Source organism: Convolutriloba macropyga, chromosome 1 (assembly GCF_964194025.1).
Source record: "Convolutriloba macropyga chromosome 1, txConMacr16.3, whole genome shotgun sequence".
Taxonomy (NCBI): Eukaryota; Metazoa; Xenacoelomorpha; order Acoela; family Convolutidae; genus Convolutriloba; species Convolutriloba macropyga.
Genome location: NC_134468.1, coordinates 14,489,019 through 14,509,391, shown reverse-complemented (window position 1 = coordinate 14,509,391; position 20,373 = coordinate 14,489,019). Strand labels below are relative to the sequence as shown.

The following is a 20,373-nucleotide window of genomic DNA, read 5'->3' as shown; positions in this document are numbered from 1 at the left end:
AGTCCAGTAAACTGACGTAGGATCCTAGATAATTGAAAGCCTGAACGCTCTCAAATTCGATACCCGAAGCGTCTTTTAGACTGCTAGAAAAACTTCTAGTAACTCCCGATTTCAGTTTACCGCAATATCTTGCTTCATTAACTTTTCGAATGTTAACAGACTGGAATTTTTGTTGGCATCTATTGCGTCTTAGGTTCCTTTCAAGGTTTTCTAACTTTCCACCAATGGGCGAAACCAACACGGGCTTCGTGTTTTCTTCAGCTTTCTTACAATGTTTTGACTCGTGTACTTTTCGTCAGTATCAAAACAACGCTTAACCTTCGAGCTTATTTTTGATTCGTTGGTAGGTTCCCGTGGTCCATTGAGACTAGTCTCGCATGCCAAATGCTTCAAACGGATCTTGTCTTCTTTCAGGTTTTTGAACCAACTGCTTTTTTCGTCGTTCCCTCGAGCGCCTCTGTGCCAAATGATAGGCTCCAGACTTTGTCTATCTCCCTGAGGAATCCAGTTTGTCCTTTGTAACATCCTGTTATAAACTCGACTTGATTTTGCTGTGCTGATGTTGACGCCATTGGGTGTTGAAACGATATTCCCATGTTTTTGGTCTTGCTAACATTAATCAGGAGACCAACCCTCTGAGCAGTTTCTTCAATCTTATGTAGGTTCCCCTCAACTTGCGGATCACAATTTCCGCAAGGGCAATATCATCAGCAATGTCATTGTCTGCAACATTTTGGCCAATGTCTATTCCACCACGCACCGAGTTTGCCAATACGTAATTGATGATAAGTCCGAACAAAAATGGGGACCATATGTCACTCTGACTAACTCCAGCTGTGACGTCAAAGGTATCCCCTAGCACTCCGTCAGATTTGACTCGACAACTTAAGAGGTACTTCTATTGAGGATTTGATCAGAACTCTTCAACAGTATAGAACAAAGAAACTGAACACTGTAACTGTAATTGCCGGTTTTAATGATCATAACACAAGCTCAATTGACTTATCAAATAACTGGAGAAAATTATTAAACACAATTATTCACATGTTCCATCCACGCTTCTTTTTTTGACCCAAAAACTATTGGCTCCAAAAATAATCGGTTTATAGATGTCAAATTAATAATCTAACTCATATTTCTTACAAATTAATTCATCCAACCATTCAAATTTTGTCCCCATACTTCAATCTCTCATTTAATCACTTCTGTAAAGATGATATATCTTTCTCTGTCTATAGAAACCATTTGTTTGCTGGCTATCTAACCCGCATGTTTCAATTTCAGACTACTAACAGTCTCTTTATTTATATCCCATCCCCATAATCGAGCAGTCGCATTGCTCAAAATGTTCCAACCATCTCAGGGTTGGAGGGTTTGGTGTTACTGATGTGCCACTTGACAGCACGTAAAGTGTAGTGGACTCAGCGTTGGTCGGGAACACAATGAGAACTTCCGCTGCGAAAGCTGCGAGATGATATAAACCCTAAACTCCTCAGGGGCAACAAATCTCTGCCATGCAGCGCCCGATAGCCAGGGATTGCAAGCTTCTATGGAAACCTGTCTTGAACAATGCAGTTACTGACTCGACCTCGAGGTAAGCAAAAAGATCTTACGAAGAATATCTACAAAAAAGTTGTTCATTGGAATGCAGTCTTTATTACGCAGCCAAGAAACAAGACAGGCCCTCATTTCATCGATATCTTGACTGAAATTCTGTCTGCGCCTTAAATGATTCTAACGAGGAAAAGGCAATGTACTGCACAATGGTGATGCCTGATATCATTCTTGCAGGAACAGGAACTCAAGATGACGAATCAAATAGCAAAACTATTGCAAGACGGTTAGATCAATGCATAAAGTGGGATATAGATTCTCTGTTACTTGAAGCAAAATTTCCTCAGGAATGTATGAGCAAAACCAAAGCAAAACGATCTTCTGATGACTTCAAAGAATTTGATAAACACATGTCAACAAGAAAAATTTTCGAGGCCATTCGAAGTCTTACAGACGAAGCGAAAGATGATGTCCTTTTTTAACTGACAAAGTTGATATGAAAACAGTCCTTGATGTCTTACGCGAGAAACTTGGCAAACCAAGCAAAACAAATTTAAATCATCTAGTTAGCAATCCAAAAAGTTTGACGTACCATCAATCCATATTTGAAAAGCTGAACGCCTCAATGAATAGAAAATCTGCTATGAAGACGCATGGGGTCATGGCCCTTCCGGTCTTGATGCCAACAAATGGCAAAGGCCTCTGACTTCATTTAAAATGTCCTCACCTGATCTCTGCAAAACAATTGCTAAATTAGGAATACGCATAGCCACGTCTCATTTGATTCTCAACCTTCCATATTAATCATGTAGGCTGATAGCTCTTGATAAATGCCCTGGTGTACAACCAATAGGATTTGGGGAAGTCTTCAGGCCAATTACTGGAAAAATATCTGTCCAATGTGTTAAAACCGAACTTAAGATACTATGTGGTGATCAGCAGCTATGTATGGGTCAAAAAAAAGGAATTAAACATGCAATCCATTCTTTGAGAGCTGCTTTTAAAGACACACCTTCGGAGACACTCTTGCTGATTGGCGCAAAAACACTTTCAATAGTCTCAACCGTGATCTTGCCTTATGAAACATCGAGAAAGTTCGCCCTTCTGTATATCATTCCATATGTAATTCATATCGTGAACCATCAAATTTGTTCATCAACAGGAAAAAATATTCTCTCAGGAAGGTACAAACCAATGCAACCTCCTTGCGATGTCGATGTATGGAGTTGCCATGATTTCCCTCATTGAACATCTTGACGATTGCTTCACTGTTCAAAAGTGGTTTGCGTACAATTGCAACGCTGTCAGCTCTCTTGATACATTGAAAAAGCTTTATGACATTGAAAAAACATGGTTCTTCTTTCGGCTATCATCTTAACAAATGAGACCTCATTATTAAGGAACATTTTTTCGAACAAGCACAACAGACTTTTTCGAACGATTAAGTGGAAATAGTTGACGGTTGTACAGTAATTGGAAGAGTAATGGGTTCTTCTAATGCAGAAAAGAATTGTAGAAAGATCAATAAAACAGCAGAAATAGCTGTTAAAGAATTTGCCGTTGTTACAAAATATATATAAATCGTTCACTTCATTGGTTCATCATAAATTGATCTTTTTAGCACGTACAACACCCACTATTGAAGACCTTTTTAAAAAAAGTGAAAAATCAGTCAACATTGAGCTATTACCTAATCTATTAAAGAATCGGCGTACAATCAAGAATACAGGAACATCTTCTCATTGCCAATAAAGGAGGGCGGTCTGAACAACATTAAACCCGCAGACAGCTTTAAGGGATATGATCGATCAGTTCAACCGTCAAGTCCCTTATCCCTATATTTGCCCGAAGCTGAACTAAAGCAACAACAGATCAAACAAGAAATAAAAAACGAGCAGGCTATCAACTCAAACATGAAAATTGTTGGCGAATTGAATAAGAACGGGATTCGCTCACTTGAATTAGCTAGTGAAAAGGGAGCATTAAGGTGATTGAATGCTATGCCATTGAAGCGATATACCTTTGACCTAACAAAAATTGAGTTTCGTGATGGCATTACCCTTCACTATGGCTGGGACCCAGTGAAGATCACTATGCGCACGCAATGAAAACTTCACTGTTGCAAATGCCCTCCACTGTGCGAAAGCAGCCTACACGCACATGAGAAAAATGAACTCAGCGATTCCATTGCGAACTTGTTAAGTGATGTCTGTCATGATGTCGAGATCGAACCTCATCTTCAGCCGTTGAAAGGGGAAACCTTTGCTCTTAAATCACGACAACTTGATGCAACATTAGATATCAAGAAAAACGCACTATGGGTAGCGAGGTTCATCAAAACCTATTTTGATGTTAAAATATTAACCCGCTGGCAAAAAGTTGCCCTAAAGCAGTAGCGAAGCTTACAAGTATAATGAATCTATCAAAAAGAACAAATATGAACAAAGAATAACTGAGGTTGAGAAAGCAACCTTTTGACCGCTTGTCTTCGGGTGCACTGGTGGAGCTGCTCCATCAGCTTCAAAAGCGCTGAAACAACTGGCCTCGAAGCTATCTGCGCGAAAAGAAGACAGCTAAGGTGATATATGTAGTAGTAGTAGTAGTAGTAGTAGTAGTAGTAGTAGGAGAGTCTTTAGGGTCGGAGCCCTCGGGTGTGGAACCCTTCAGTTTTCGTTTGGCACGAGTTTTTTCATTGGATTGCAGATTCCACAGTTGCATAGAAGTCTCCAGGTGCAGCTGTCGAGTTCGTTGTAGCTTCTGTGGAAATAGTTTTGGTACATCTCTGTCAGAAGTTTCTTCGTCATTGGCTTCTCCGTTGTCCTACTGATGATGTTGAATAGCTTTGTGGCTCTGAAGAAAAAATTTTCGTCTGATTTATGTAGTCGGTGTTTGGGGAGTTCAAATTCCTGCTTTTGTCTTGTTTCGTTTTCTTTTCGCTTTGGCAGTTTGTCTTCGGGGACGTAGTAATTGCCTTCTAGGATTGAGAGGAGATAGAGGACATCGTGCATTTCCATGTACATGGAGAGTGGGAGTATTTTCAGCGTTTCGAGTCTTTGATGGTATTCGTCGTTTCCACCGCATATCCACTTTGTTTCTCCTATCATGAAGGAGAAAAATTAGCTTTGCTCTCCTGATGAGTTTCATCCTCTGCAATCGCGGGTCAAGGACGCTTAGGCCACGCGAAATTGTTGCTGCTTCGATGGGAGCTGTGGTTGAAGAAGGGAGGCGGCTAGTTTGACTCATTTACTTTCGTCATTAGTTGTTTGTTTTCTACTGCTGTCTGTCTTTTGTTTTACTTCGTCAGCTGATGTTATATACATAATTATTTTTGGTAGATTTAATTAATACTGAATGCTTTATGAAGACGTAGTGTTGGGAGGGCCCCGGACCAGCCAATATTCACCCAGTGTTGGGGCATTTCTTAATTTACCTTTATATTATTTGAATTATTCAATTTCTAATCAACGATGAAAACTTTTCTAACACCCAAATCTGTCAAATTACATTCGACCTGGAAACTTTTCTCTAGTCGCGGGTATGCGATCTGACAAAATGTATGCTTCAATTTCCGTCAGTTATGTTATTGGCCAATTAATTGTGTCGTTGCAATCAATTATTGCAGTTAAAAGAGAGTAACCAATCAATTATTGCAATCAATTAATTCCCAATTGATGCAACTGTTCCAAATCCCTGAGTGTAGACACGCATATTTAATGACTTCAACCCATCGCCAAACTTGGTTGCGATAGATTCTTTTAGTTTATCTGCTTGTTATCCGATGGTTTGGCACTTTTGTACTGCTGAGCGTCATTCGAACGTACTGTTTGAACTTTGAACGTCCAGACGCTCGTGCCATAATTTTACAATGAATTACTGTGTGACGACCCGCTCTCTGTAGCTGAGAGGTGCATAACGTACTGGGAGGGGGGGGGGGGGGGGGAGGCAGGGCACAAACGGAAAAGATCTTGCTTCTCTATGTAGATTGACCAGATGGTAAAGTATTATTTAAAAATATCTAATCTAGAAATGAAAACTTATTGTTGGTACAAATTTGTCAATTTCCAATATGGTAAAACAACAGAATATTTGAGCAGTCTCGAAATTTCAAAAACGTATTTTTCCTGGGCAGTATACATCGATAAGACCTTGATAGTAACTTTTCAGCGATTCAACTTCGGGAACATGATCAGATTTGCTGTACAAATCGAATTGATTGAACTCTTTCACCCAAGAAAGGGTTTCATTATCAGTGTCATTCATCAAATGGCCATAAGCTCCTGCTTCGTGCCAGGGGTAGAAAGAATGGTATCTGATGATATTCAGGGCTTGTTTGGGCAGAGTGCATCCGTGGTTTACAAGAACACGGTAGAGATACTCATCGTGTCCCCATGACATTAATAGTTGGTCAATTCCGCAATGTGCAGAATACATCCCGTTTAACGACGCGTACAGTGGGTTATCCAAATCAACGTTACCTTCGAAACTTTCTGAGCCGTAAACTATTCGTTTGTCGGGCAAACACCCCACCGGGAAGGTGTCACCACAAACTGCCCAGTGTGGCTCTTCATAGAAAGCCATAATTTTGCCCAGATCATGAATTAAGCCTGTGAGTTGAAACCATGGTTTATCAGGATGCCTTTCTCGTATTCTCTCAGCTGTCTGAAAAGCGTGAACAATATTGGGCAAATCGGTATCCGGGTCACTTTCATCAACGATGTTATTGAGAGCGTCGAGGGCTTCCATGACGGTTAGCTCGGCGTGGTTAAATTTGAGCCATTTTTCGTGCTGACTGAGAACAAAGTTAACCGTTTGTTTAGTGTGCATCTCTCTGTAAGTTCTCTGAACTCGAAGTGCAATGGGATTCTCATCGTTTTCGTAATTTCTGAATGCTTCCTTCTGAGTTCCGTGAAGAAGTTCCGAAAGGTCAGGCATGTATACTGGTACCAGGGGAGACATTTCCTTCACTCGGTTGTTAAGTTTTGTGACCAGAATTGGAATTATTTCAGTATTGGAGTTTCGATGATATTTTTGTTCTATTCAACGAAGCTGTTTAAGCGAAGAACTACTCTTTTCTCGAATGAGTTTGGGCGGCGAAATTGGTTAATACGTTTGTTTGCTTACGAGTAACGCCACCGTACGATTTGCGTATCTTTATGTCGTCATTTTGGAATGCATAATGATGCAAGTCAGGCGATTCAGGGTCAGCGAAATGAGACCATTTGAGTTCATTTCCAATTATATTTTGGCTGCTTTTAGAGGGCGTGATGTACATAGTTTTGTTGATTTATTTCAGACTATTTGCTGAGCATTCATGGGATCGAGGTCACGCCTTACGGTCTTAGAAGAAGCATGCGTTTGATCAGAGTTCTGACACCCGTTGAACAAACTGACTTATCCAAGAAAATCACCTCGTTTAACTCTGATTTGTCTGACTACTTCAAGTAATTACGTTTGCTTCATTATTCTCAGTGATGACCTTGGCCTAATCAATGTATGCCCTATATTCTTAATCAAAACATTTTGAGTTCACTAAGAGTAATCAATCATTTTTGGTTTTTTGTTTGTTTGCCATGACTTTAAACTTATGCCTCACAATATAATGAAAGATTCATAATTGGTTAGACCCTGTGACATTTTTAGAGTTTCGCTTCCTTTTTGTAGTTCTATTTATCGTGCTATGGCTTTGTCTCATTAATGAAACTCTTTAATGTTTTTAGTTCTTATTAAGGAGTTTTGACGACGCTAACACTTAACTCTTCAAAAATGTCACTTATTTCGCTTGCTTGTTGCTCCAGTTGTTGTCTTGTTATTTGTCTCAGTACAGACATGTGTCATAGACATTCGGATAAATTAAATTTGAAGCTATTTTGTTATTTCAGTTCGTAGATTAGTTACTCTCAGAACGTTTTTAATGAATAGCAGGCATTTTTCAGTTTTTATAGTGGTTGTCAATTTATTTGGTTTCTGTTCTCTTGCTCTCAGTATTTTGGTTGAAATTGAGGCTTAAAATTTGTAATACAATTGCCAGCAAAGGTCAAATCGAGATAGATTGCAAATGATTTGAAAGCTGTTATCAATTACTTTTGAAAACAGGCTGCTACAATAATTCTGGAATCAAGCAAACTGTCGAGTCATTTTTAATAGCCGCGAAGCGATAGCTGAGGCTATTATTGGCCGTCTCTTGTTTTTTACAATTCAAAGAATTTGAATTGTATTGGGGCGCTGTCTTTTTTTTTAAGATCTGTTCCCACATTTTCATGATTTTTGAAGTCAAATTGGAGTAGTGATTTTGGTCACGCCGAAACAGGAAATGGAGCGAAAAAGCGAGTGGTTTTTTTTCTCTCTAATTTTAAAGTAGAGTGAGAAAACGGTGTTTGAACAAAAATTCGCTTTCTCGCTAGTGGTTTTTTTTGTTCACATGCGACCATTTCACTTTGATTTTCTGTTTTTTCGATTTTTTGGATCGGATTTTTTTCTAAATGGTTTTCCCAATCCATTAATAGTCCGTTCTAGGTTTAGTTTTCTGTTTAGTCAATGAAAATTCTTTGAATTGTACGTCAGGACTTGTCCTGCTATGTTTTTTTATTTAGTCGTCAAGATTTTTGTTACGACCATATGACGCCACAACCACTTCAAATCTGCTTTTTGTTCATTCGTTCATGCAATTTCAACTGAATTGCGTGCGTGACGTCCTTTTTCGCTCTTAGTTGAGCTAATTTTTAGTTCTTTCGCGTGATTGAATTTTTGGTCACACGTGGCTTACCTCAATCTCAAAAATGACTTCCTCACTCTGAAATTGACTTTTCTGTGCTTTAATTCAAAGAGATAAGGTCAAATGAGTGCTTGTCACTCTAATTGAAGGTTATTTAAGAGCGGCTAATAGAAACAGCAATAAGTTATACAGATTCTTAATCAAAATTTAACATCTCAGCCCTTGATGAAAAGAATAAGTTTTTTTTTGGTCTGTCTTTTTTACCTTCTTTTTGAGACTACAGATCCATGAAGCTATTGCGGCTATTTTCTGGCAATTTGCCAGCTATGTTTAAACTTAACTGAGATTAACATAGAGGGTAAGTTTTGATTTACTAAATTATATACATGAATTATCATTTGAAGGGACGGAACATGTCCGATTCCTTGCATTTATCAATTACAGTTTTTAGATTTTCGAACTTCAGTTGAACATAGTGGAGCTGTATTTTGACCTTCTGTATCCTATTGTTTTCGTTTTGTCGCTGTTATTCAATTCGGTCTACACTTATAAAATGAAATAGTTGAAATGTGTTCATAATTTTGAGTTTAAGATTACAGTGTGTCTGTAGTTTGTTCTTCCATAGCGTACAATATAAGTCTACAAAATCTTTGCCGTTGTTTCGATTCTTGCGTTGACCTTCAAAACATAGAGATTATTATCATCGCTTTTTCATGCCAGTAATCAGTTGATTTTTGGGTCATTTGTTGTACGTTGTTTATTGGACATGGTTTTTCCTTATTCTAAAATAGAATTTTTTCCCTTATCGTGGATGCCAATTAAGGAGAAGCAATCATTTTCAGGCCCATTAGAACAGTTGAATGAATGAAATGGAAAACTTTTGGGTGTTAGCCCCCCACCCGCTGAGTTGAACCGTTTCCTCAGTTTAATTTGCCGTTTAAGTGTCAATTATAAATTGTTTTTGTATCTGCAGGTATCAAAGTAAGTTAGTGGAAGACTCGGACAGTGATGTGGCTTCGGGAGTTGATTCAGACGTGACTGAAGATGACAAGAGGAGTCTGGCAACAGCAGGAAGCAGCCGAAGTGGGAGAGCCAGGGCTCACAGAGGAAGAAACACTGCGTCATCCAGTCGCTCTTCAAGGAGATCTGCAAATGCGAACAGAAAGAGCGCACAGGTCGTTCATGGCGCCGTCATTGGTCATGTTAAAGGTGAGCTTTAACTACTTTGGTCTGATTTTTTCTTCAAAGAAAAAATGCGTTTCAAGGAAAATCTGCCAATTTTTTTTAAATAGCCGCACAGCGATAGCTGGGGCTATTATTGGCCTTCTCTTGGTTTTTTTACGACTCGAAGAGGAGTATTAGTTTTTTACGACTCGAAGAGGAGTATTGGTTTTCTCTTGGTTTTTTTACAGGAAATAGATTTGTTCACGCGGCATTTTGACCTAAAAGCGAAAGTGAGAAAATCTGTCTTGGTGAACAGATTTTCGCTCAGCGAGAGAAGTTTTTTGATCATGCGCTACGTTTAGTGAATGACTTTTTGACTTTGAAAAGTAGTTTTTGACCGAATTGCACATATAGATAACCGTTTTTTCGTCTAAGTGGCCCAATTTTTTTTGCTTGTAATTTGGTTTTTTGTAGAAATTATTTTTATTCGATGCTAAATTGAAATGCGATCTTCAGCAATTGATACCACAGTGTTTTGCGAAGCCTGAAAATGCGTTTCAAGTTCAAAATTGGCACATATTTCTTGATTTTTTAGTTAATTTTTGGCTTTTTTTCTAATAATTTTTTCATTTTTGGATCTTTTAACCGTCTTTTTGCCAAAAATCAGTTAATATGGCAGATTTGTTTTGACTCTTTATATACTCAACACCGCTTTCTACCTCGGTGTAATTTTGTTTTATAAAATTGTACATATGCTAATCCGATTTTGGTAGTCTTTTTCCGATTTTTGTCAGTTTTTTTGTTAGTATTTTGGTTTTAATTACTAGAAATGGTCTTTTTGTGCAACATGAGGGACTTTAATTTCGTTTCAATAAAAATTCAATCATTTTTTGGCGTTAAGTTTTTGAAAAACAGATAAAACTGTTTCATGAATGCAGTTTTTTGACCATTTTTTTTGCAAAATATTTCAATGTTTCGTATGTTTGAATTCTGCTTTTTCCTATTTTTTTGTTCTCTTCAGGAGGATATGTCTTTGTATCGGATGACTAGTTGTCTTTTCTATATCTTGAATGCTGAACAAGGAATTCTATTCGTTTGTCTTGAATTTTATAAATTGATTTTTAACTTTCAAAAATCAAGAATGTCTTTTTGTTACGGCGTTCCTTACATTGTGCCCATATTCTTCGCATTCCAGTTAGTATCATTCTAGCTTTGTCATGGCACCTACATTTTTTTTCGGTACATTGATTTTTTTCAGTTAAAAAAATTGAATTATTTTTGCTTTTTCTTAGATTTTTGTCATTTCCTTGGTTTGCAATTGATTTCATTCAACATAAGGCAGTACTGAGAGTTTGCTAGCAAGCTTTTTCCAAAATTTCCCGTTATTGCTATTTACTTCAACTTTTCTCCGGCCTTGGTATTAATATAAACGGTTTTTTGCCTTTGAATATTCTTCTGCGGCTTATGTCTTTTCTATGATCAATTTAATTTTTGAATTAGTATGAAATCATGCTGTCTAGCATATGTACAACACGGAAGAAGTATGTGTTGTTTTTGTCTTTTTTGCGGTGATTAGAAATCTATTTGTAGTGGTTTTCTGATGCTTAATTGTGAGCATTCTTTTTTGAAATATTTAACTTAGCTTCTTGATAATTACCTGCTGTTTGCTTTCGCGATCTTTTTGAGATTGAAATCATGAACTATATGAGGGCAATTGATAGCCCGATCATTTTTTTCAGCCTATCAGTATTTTGGCGAATTTTATTATATCGGACTTTTTTAGAATTAGCAAACGTTTTCAATAATATAAAGTTTTGCATTTTGTTTCTCTTGGTGACAGTTGTTTAAGTTTCACCAATTTTTAGATCAGACGTGGGGAGGTAATGAGTTAAAGGTTTAATACAGAAGGTAATGGCTTCCGCTGCAATTACGGATTTGTTTGTGAAGTTTTGACGTTCCGAGTCGCTTCCGCAATTCTTCCGGCTATGTTTTTTATTTCGTCGCGATTTATGTTACGAGCATATGACGTCATAACAACTTCAAATCTTCTTTTTGTTCATTCGTTCATGCAATTTCAGCTGAAGTGCGTGTGTGACGTCATTTTTGCTCTTAGTGGAGCGAGTTTTTTTGTTCATTGGCAGGATTAAATTTTTGGTCACACTTGACTTACCTCACTCTCAAAAATGACTTCCTCTCTTTGAAATTGACTTTTATTTACTTTAAATCAAAATCAAAGGATAAGGTCAAATGGGTGTGTGTGTCACTCTAAATGAAGGTTATTTGAGAGCAGCAAAAACTTATACAGTTTATTAATCAAAATTTAACATATCAGCCTTCAATGAAAAGGCGAAATTTTTTGGTCTGTCTCTTACTGTTTTTTGGAGACTGCAGATCTACGAAGCTATTGCGGCTATTTTCTGGCAATCTGCCAGCTATATTTAGAATTTTTGCATATTTCTTTATTTCTTTCTACATATTTAGACCAGAGAAGTCTTTGTTTTCGGACAAAGTTGAAATGTGCGGTTGGAATCATAGTTGATTTTTTTAATAGAAAAAAATAAGCTTTATATTGTGTCATTTTCCGACTTTGTAATTACGGTGCATTTTAATTTGATACACTAAAGCGTTTTTTAAAGATAGTAATATGTCAGAGTGGAATTCCTTCGAAAATTCGGCCAATATCTCAAGTCGGAACACTGAGAATTGGCACGCAGTTCTCTTTCAATACCACAGGTTCTCATTCTCACGTAACCTAAACGTAACCTACACGTAATCGTATTAATAAACAGCTGTATAAGTGCATCAAGCAGCATTTTTAGCTATCCAAACGATTTTGAAACATCTTTTAACCCCTCTATCAATTCATCCCGCCAATTAGTAGTCGACATTAAAGGCATGTTTTGTCAAAATTAAGCGGATAACTTAATCCCATGTTCGGTTGTGATGGTTTCATATCAAGTCCCACGGGCTGCTGAGGCATGGCCATGGCCCGCATATTTTATAGAAAGATCAAAAATCGGGGTGAAATGATAGAGGGGTTAAAAGATAGGGATACAGGGATGAATAAATCGGTGTTAAATGATTGGGGGTTAAATGAATAGGGGTGAAAAAGCGGGACACCCTTTTTTACTCTACGGCGAAAAAGTTCACGTACCGCATAGAATTAAAATTTGACCTCGCGAATTGTTATTACGCACTCTCAAACAATGTTTGTAGTAATTGTATTAGTGCTGCGGTCTTTATCATACGACGTTAGTCGGTTGTGTTTACATATCATTAATTTACATCTAACTGAACAAATATTGTTGAATAGGGATGACTGAACCACAGATAGCAAAATATGAGTTTGGTGAGTAACTGTTTTAAGAGGAATCGTTAATTTTTATGTTTAAAGCTTTTATTCTAACATTTTAGTTTCATTTTTTGTTCTCTCTGCGTTGATTAGTTCAGTTAGTAAACCATTCTGTGTTTATTTTGTTGATTACAGTTTATTTGGCTGGAAAAAAGGGTAGGTTTGGAAACAATTTGAGAAAGAATATGCGGTCACTTGCATTTAGACACTTTTGCACAAGAGCCGAAAGGTAATCAGTCATTTGTTCATACTAGATAAAATATTGCATCATTTTAGCCCTTTTTTATTCATACTGTCTTTGACTCTGTTTGGATGGATAGAAATTTAGATACTAACATATTTACTTAATGTCTAATTAGACGGGTAAGCTTTTAAAGTTGAGGCTCTATTGACGTCAGATGGAGATGCCATTTTTGTTAATTGCGCTTTATATGGTTTTGAAGCAGCCTTTTATTGAGCAACGGGAGTCTACACTACAAACCAACAAAATTTTAAAAATCAGTTGCAGTAACATGAGAAATGGAAAACTGAAAAATGCTGTATTTTTCTTAAAAGCTTGTGCCCTATTAAATGAGTAAACGCTCCTAAGACGACCAAAGCAATCTCTGTAGGACTGTGAAACCATCATTCGTGTGGGTTAAATTATAAGTTCTGCAGCTTCAGTACAGATTTCAGTAAAAAATAAATGCACAGATTGCGAGCCACTTGCGGCTCATATGAGTGAAGAATGTCTATATCTGTGGTAGAAACTTTCTGCTCTTTCAGAGAAGGAACAGCGCGAACTGGACAATTTCAGCGCGGCGTTTACTCACAAAACAGGACAAAATCTTCGAGTTGAAACAGGTAGTTTTATGCTGAATTGTTTTTAATAGCCGCACAGCGATAGCTGGGGCTACTATTGGCCTTCTCTTGGTTTTTTTTACAATTCAAAGAATTTGAACTCTATTGGGGCGCTGTCTTTTTTTTAGATCTGTTCACACATTTTCATGATTTTTGAAGTCAAATTGGAGTAGTGATTTTGGTCACGCCGAAACAGGAAATCAAGCGAAAAAGCGAGTGGTTTTGCGGCGTGAAAATTTTTCGCTCTAAATTTAAAGTAGAGTGAGAAAGCTGTGTTTGAACAAAAATTCGCTTTCTCGCTAGTGCTTTTTTGTTCACATGAGGCAATTTCACTTTGATTTTTACTGTTTTTTTGGATCGGTTTTTTTTTCTAAATGGTTTTCCCAATCCATTCATAGTTCATTCTAGGCCTAATTTTGTTTTTTTTTAACCAATTTTCCATTTCTGGCTAGTGGTTTTTTTTCTCATACGACATATTGACATTAATTATTTAAAAAAAATTTTTTTGATCTGATTTTTTAGAATTGGTTTTCGCAGTTAACTCATAGACCATTCTAGGTCTATTTTTTGTTTAGTCAATGAAAATTTTTTGAATTGTACGTCAGGACTTGTCCTGCTATGTTTTTTTTTATTTCGTCGTCGCGATTTTTGTTACGACCATATGACGTCACAACCACTTCAAATCTGCTTTTTGTTCATTCGTTCATGCAATTTCATCTGAAGTGCGTGCGTGATGTCATTTTTCGCTCTTAGTGGAGCGAGTTTTTTTGTTCATTTGCGTGATTAAATTTTTTGTCACACTTGACTTACCTCACTCACAAAAATGACTTCCTCACTTTGAAAGTGAATTTTATCTACTTTAATTCAAAGAGATAAGGTCAAATGGGTTTGCGTCACTGTAAATGAAGGCTATTAGAGCGCAGCTAGTAGAGGCAGCAAAAAGTCTTTTTTGTTTTTTTGAGGCTGCAGATCTACGAAGCTATTGTGGCTATTTTCTGGCAATCTGCCAGCTATGTTAACAACGAATTTGTATCCAATATATAAATGAAGTGGCCGATTTGCTTAGTTCCGAACTTCAATGCTGTATTTTATGCCTCCACTACTTCGCCATGCAGTTTATTAATTTTTAGCCGCCTCAGCTTCTCAGCCGGCTGTCATAGCGCTCCTATTTTTTTACAATTCAAAGAATTTGAACTGTATTGGGGCGCTGTCTTTTTTTTAAAGATCTGCTGATACATTTTCATGATTTTTGAAGTCAAATTGCAGTAGTGATTTTGGTCACGCCGAAACAGGAATTGGAGCGAAAAAGCGAGTGGTTTTGCGGCGTGAAAATTTTTCGCTCTAAATTTAAAGAAGAGAGAAAACTGTGTTTGAACAAAAATTCGCTTTCTCGCTAGTGCTTTTTTGTTCACATGAGGCAATTTCACTTTGATTTTTACTGTTTTTTCGTTTTTTTGGATCGGTTTTTTTTCTAAATGGTTTTCCCAATCCATTCATAGTCCGTTCTAGGTCTAGTTTTCTGATTAGTCAATGAAAATTCTTTGAATTGTACGTCAGGACTTTTCCTGCTATGTTTTTTTTTATTTCGCCGTCGCTATTTTTGTTACGACCATATGACGTCACAACCACTTCAAATTTGCTTTTTGTTCATTCGTTCATGCAATTTCAACTGAAGTGCGTGCGTGACGTCATTTTTGGTCTTAGTGGAGCGAGTTTTTTTTGTTCATTTGCGCCATTAAATTTTTTGTCACACTTGACTTCCTCACTTTGAAAGTGACTTTTATTTACTTTAATTCAAAGAGATAAGGTCAAATGGGTTTGTGTCACTGTAAATGAAGGCTATTAGAGCGCAGCTAGTAGAGGCAGCAAAAAGTCTTTTTGGTTTTTTGAGACTGCAGATCTACGAAGCTATTGTGGCTATTTTCTGGCAATCTGTCAGCTATGTTAACAACGAATTTGTATCCAATATATAAATGAAGTTGCCGATTTGCTTAGTTCCGAACTTCAATGCTGTATTTTATGCCTCCACTACGTTGCCATGCGGTTTATTAATTGATAGCCGCCTCAGCTTCTCAGCCGGCTGTTATAGCGCTCCTATTTTTTTTTACAATTCAAAGAATTTGAACTGTATTGGGGCGCTGTCTTTTTTTAAAGATCTGCTGATACATTTTCATGATTTTTGAAGTCAAATTGCAGTTGTGATTTTGGTCTCGCCGAAACAGGAATTGGAGCGAAAAAGCGAGTGGTTTTGCGGCGTGAAGTTGTTTTTTGCTGTAACTTTAAAGTAGAGTGAGAAAACGGTGTTTGAACAAAAATTCGCTTTCTCGCTTGTGGTTTTTTCACATGCGGCAATTCCTCTTTGATTTTTACTGTTTTTCGATTTTTTGGATCGGATTTTTTCCCCAATCCATTCATAGTTCATTCTAGGCCTAATTTTGTTGGTTTTTTACCAATTTTCCATTTCTGGCTAGTGGTTTTTTTCTCATACGACATTTTGACATTAATTATTTAAAAAAAATTTTTTTGATCTGATTTTTTAGAATTGGTTTTCGCAGTTAACTCATAGACCATTCTAGGTCTATTTTTTGTTTAGTCAATGAAAATTTTTTGAATTGTACGTCAGGACCTGTCCTGCTATGTTTTTGTACTTCTTCGAATAATTTTTTTTCGCTTTACCTTTGTTCGCAGGTTGTTCAACATTTTGTGTGAAATCTTTTTGACTTCTCTTGGCTAAATTTTACTCTTCTCTCATTCTGCTAAAAGTATTTTTAGACAACAGTTGCTCAGCAAAGCAATTCCAAACGGACAGAGTCAGTATCAAAAAATGAAATCAGTAATGGTAACGGGATAAACCAAAAAAAGCCCAATTTTGAGATGCCCGTTACTCGAACTTTGTTCCTAGTTAACATATCTAATGCTTATTGGTATTGATAGTAGACCCTGTGTTGTCTTGCTACGAAACAGGAGTATGTTCATTTTCAAAATGACATCAAAATAGTTCGTACTTTAAAAATTTTTCTACAAAAATCATTTTCGTTATTTTTTTTCTCTTGCATTCCCAATCTTGGTTATTGGAATCAACGGTGGCTATTTTCCGACAATCTGCTGGGTATGTTTTTAAAATTGTTATTAAGTTATCTTCTTAATTTATGTTAAAAAAATTTGGCCTTTATAAAATTGGCCTTGATTAATAGCCGCCTCAGCTTCACAGCCGGCTATTATAGCGCTTCTAATTTTTGTACTTCGTCGAATAAAAATTTTTCGCTTTACCTTAGTTCACTGCTTGTTCAAAATTTTGCGTGAAATCTTTTTGACTTCTCTAGACTAGTTTCATTTTTCCTTCATTCTGCTAAAAAGTGTAGTAAAGGCGATGGTTATTTTACGACTCGAAGAGGAGTTATGGTCATATGTTCTTTAATATCGGTGCTGTGGATCTGAAACAGTACGTAAAATTCAATTTCGCACGTGCAAAAATTAAAATTCTGATTTTTTGTTGAACAAAAGTGTAGAGTTGAGAGAAGACAGAATGATGTTTTTGTTCATGCCAGAAAGAGCGAGGAAATTATGTTCGAAAAATTTTTCGCTAAGCGAGTGAAAGCTTTTTGATCAAGTGCCGCTTTTTCGAAGAACTTTTTGGTTTTATTTTACTTTTTTGTGTAAAGTGGTTTTTCTAGACCATGTTAACAATTAACTACGTTTGGGACCTTTTTTTGACCATCTCAACATATATTTTATATGCAATCTTGATTTTTGAGGTTATTTTTGTGGTTGCAAATAAATTTAATGTTGGTATTTGTGCCCTTTTAATTGCTCTTGAAGAGAAGCAATTCATGTAAACGTGTCTTTTTTATGCAAAATTTTTCCTTGACCGTTTTGAATTTTCGGGTAACTTTTGCGCCCTTGACTTTCTGCGTTTTGCGTGATCTGAAGTTCTCTCTAATTCCCATTTTCAAGAAGCTGAATTCAATTGGCAGCAATTTACTACAAAAGTCAAATGATGAGGGCGCCAAAACTACTGCCATTTTTTTCAGGCTGCAATTGATAAGAGCTCCCTTTAGTCGTTCGAGAGCAATTCTTCCGCTGTTAGTCGGTTATATTTTATTTCGTTAATTTCATTTTAAATTAATTTTAATAGAACAAAATGGGTTATATTTGATTTTTTTTTCTAGATGATAACAACTAATGTATGAATAGCACATTTCATAAAATAATTTAATCATTTCTTCATTTTTGTGTATTTTTTTACCTCTTGCTCATGTGAAGTGTATTCCAGTGCGTTTGGTTGTCGTCTGTGTGCTAAATGAAAAAGCAGGAACTGTTTCATAAGGGAGAATATTAAAAAATTTAACAGGTATTTCTTTCAGATTTCCTACTTTAATTGTTTTCTGTTTACTCGCTTTTTCTCAATTTTTGATGTATCGGTGGTTATGTTTTCCTGTCACTTGAATTTTGTTTCTCGAACACAATTAAATCATAGCAGACAACATATATTATAAACATTGTTTTTGGAGTCGCAACTTATGAAATGTTTCCAAGAAAAAAATCATCTGTTCCTTTCCCCCTGTTGGGTTGTTTCCTCAGGTTGTTTTAAATCGAATGGTATAAAGAAACCATTAGTTTTATCGGTTTAATATTGGCTAGGTTTTAAGTTATATTTTCGAGTCTATTCCGGAGTGTTCCGGTTACGGTTTTTATGCACAATTTTCGCTGAGCCGATTTCGGGTCACTTTTTTACGCCCTTGACTTCTTCGTTTTGCATGATTCAAATTTCTCACTCACAATTTTAAGTAGCTGAACTCAAGTGGGGACAGTGGTATATAGTAACCTCTAATGACGTCATTGGAAGCCCACATGTAGTGAAGCCCCCTCCCCGGGACTGAAGCACGCTGCCATAGATTAGAGCTCCCACCAGTCGTTCGAGAGCAATTCTTCTGACGGTAGTCGGTTATCTTTTTACTAGCTATTGGGAGAGGTGGTGCGAGCACTGTGGACAATGATAAGGGACCCAAGCTAGCTGAGCTGTACAGGTACGAGGGTTTCATCCCAAATGCCACCAACGAGTTGCCAGATGCAGATATGGAGGAGATTTTGATGACGACTCTAGCTGCTCAGCCGCACCTCTCGTTCAAGGTTTGTTATTTAGGAATGAGCACATTTTTGTGATCATATCTAGGTGCAAACGAGTGACTGCTCGTTTTCAAAGTAAAAGCGGTTTGCATTACCTTATGAAAAGTGTAATTAACAACTACAATTAATACGTACCTGTACAAATGTCTAAAACGCTCCATTAAAAGGGTATTTTAATAATGAAAAATAATATACCGACAAAGCAGGTTGAGGCAAGAATGAAACTAGCTTGCACAAGTCGACGACTTGACGCAAAATGTTAAAATTGTCAAAAGTAGGTGAGCAGAAATTTTTGTCTGGCGAAGTAAAAAAAAAAACAGCAGGTCAACCCCTGAACTACAGTCCAAAGAATTGAAAACAGTCAAGACCTGGGTATCACTCATTTCCTTGGACCGGCACATGAATTAACTATATATGCCAGTAGATCTACAAAATGATCCAGACAGAGGAAGAAATCTAAAAACGAAATAACTCGCTCTTTTACTCCTTTAAAAAAACATAATAGTTTCAAAGCCTTTAAATCAGATTAAAATGTCTGAAAATCTGTTTGCAGTTTGAGTCCGTGGAAAAATACACTAGCCATTAAAATAAAATCAATGAACAGTACTATGACAATAAATAAACAAAAAACGACAAAAATTTTCTCAGTTAAGTCTTTGAAAATTTGTGTTTTAGTGAAAATACATGCGTGGCTTTTTCTCCGATACTTCTGATGTAGAGATTGATTATGTTGCACGACTATTCGAGTCGTTTCTGGCATCCTACCGGCTATATCTTCTGTTTGCTAAGTTTGTTCGTGATTTGAAAGTTAACTAATTTCTTTTTAATTGCTCTCAAACGAAGTTTGAAGCAATTTTGTAAATGTGTCTTTTTTGGATGCAAAATTTTCTCTTGAGCATTCTGTGACTCAAGTGACTTTCACCCTTCTCTTCTTCGATTTGATTGATCTCAATTGCTCTCACTCCGAAGCAAAGTTTGTTACTAAATGAATATTGATCGTAGAGTAGGAAATCACTGAGGTCTGTAGCGGAGTGGTGAATGCCATTGTCGAGGACTCCATGGTCGGTTTTTTAACCGTAAACTAAAAATATTATTCAAGCTACAGCCTTCGAATTAATTTGCCTCGCCTGTCCTTCGAGAGAAATTTGCCTGATGTTTGTCGGTTTATTCGACATTGATTTTTTTTTTTAAAAAAGGACTCTATTTTCAATTACTGAACTTAAGAATTAGTTGAGTTTCTGTTGGACAGTAAATACGAACTGATAGTGTCATATTTAAGGTCGAAAAAGTCATTGAGAAATTTTGATTCCATAGCAGTCCCTTCCTCCTATAAAAACTACAGAAACCCACCACCTACCAAACCCTCACCTACCTACTCCTGCAACTTAACTACCCCCCCAAACCCACTTAAACTACCCCTAATTACCACCCTCTTAAACTACCCCCCTAATTACCACCCACATACCACTTCCCCTACCCGCATACCTACCCAACGGAACTCTACCCCAGCCCCAATGCGTCTCGCACGCCAAATTGTGTCTGCGTCTTTCAAACAATCTCTTTAATTTAAATAGGCATATAACTTTTGTTTTTTTATTAATAGCCGCCGTCAGCCTCTCAACGG

The 20,373-nt window shown here is 36.9% G+C and overlaps 2 protein-coding genes across 3 annotated transcripts in view; one reads left to right on the top strand and one right to left on the bottom strand.

The window, feature by feature from the left end:
* Positions 1 to 5,536: 5,536 nt before the first annotated feature.
* On the bottom strand, positions 5,537 to 6,718 carry LOC142335332 (inositol oxygenase-like). The gene has a single exon (XM_075383786.1). It carries the CDS (start codon positions 6,508 to 6,510, stop codon positions 5,659 to 5,661), a length of 852 nt encoding a protein of 283 aa, XP_075239901.1. The 5' UTR covers positions 6,511 to 6,718; the 3' UTR covers positions 5,537 to 5,658.
* Positions 6,719 to 6,811: 93 nt separating this feature from the next.
* Positions 6,812 to 20,373, top strand: part of LOC142335316 (uncharacterized) — a 37,469-nt gene continuing 23,907 nt past the window's right edge. The window contains exons 1-5 of one of the 2 annotated variants that reach the window (XM_075383766.1): positions 6,812 to 6,995; positions 9,240 to 9,475; positions 12,744 to 12,779; positions 13,548 to 13,625; positions 18,583 to 18,752. In XM_075383766.1, coding sequence (XP_075239881.1) covers positions 6,904 to 6,995; positions 9,240 to 9,475; positions 12,744 to 12,779; positions 13,548 to 13,625; positions 18,583 to 18,752 — 612 coding nt within the window. In that variant the 5' untranslated portion in view covers positions 6,812 to 6,903. The remainder of the gene's footprint in view (positions 6,996 to 9,239; positions 9,476 to 12,743; positions 12,780 to 13,547; positions 13,626 to 18,582; positions 18,753 to 20,373) is intronic. The other variant, XM_075383775.1, reaches the window with a different exon arrangement.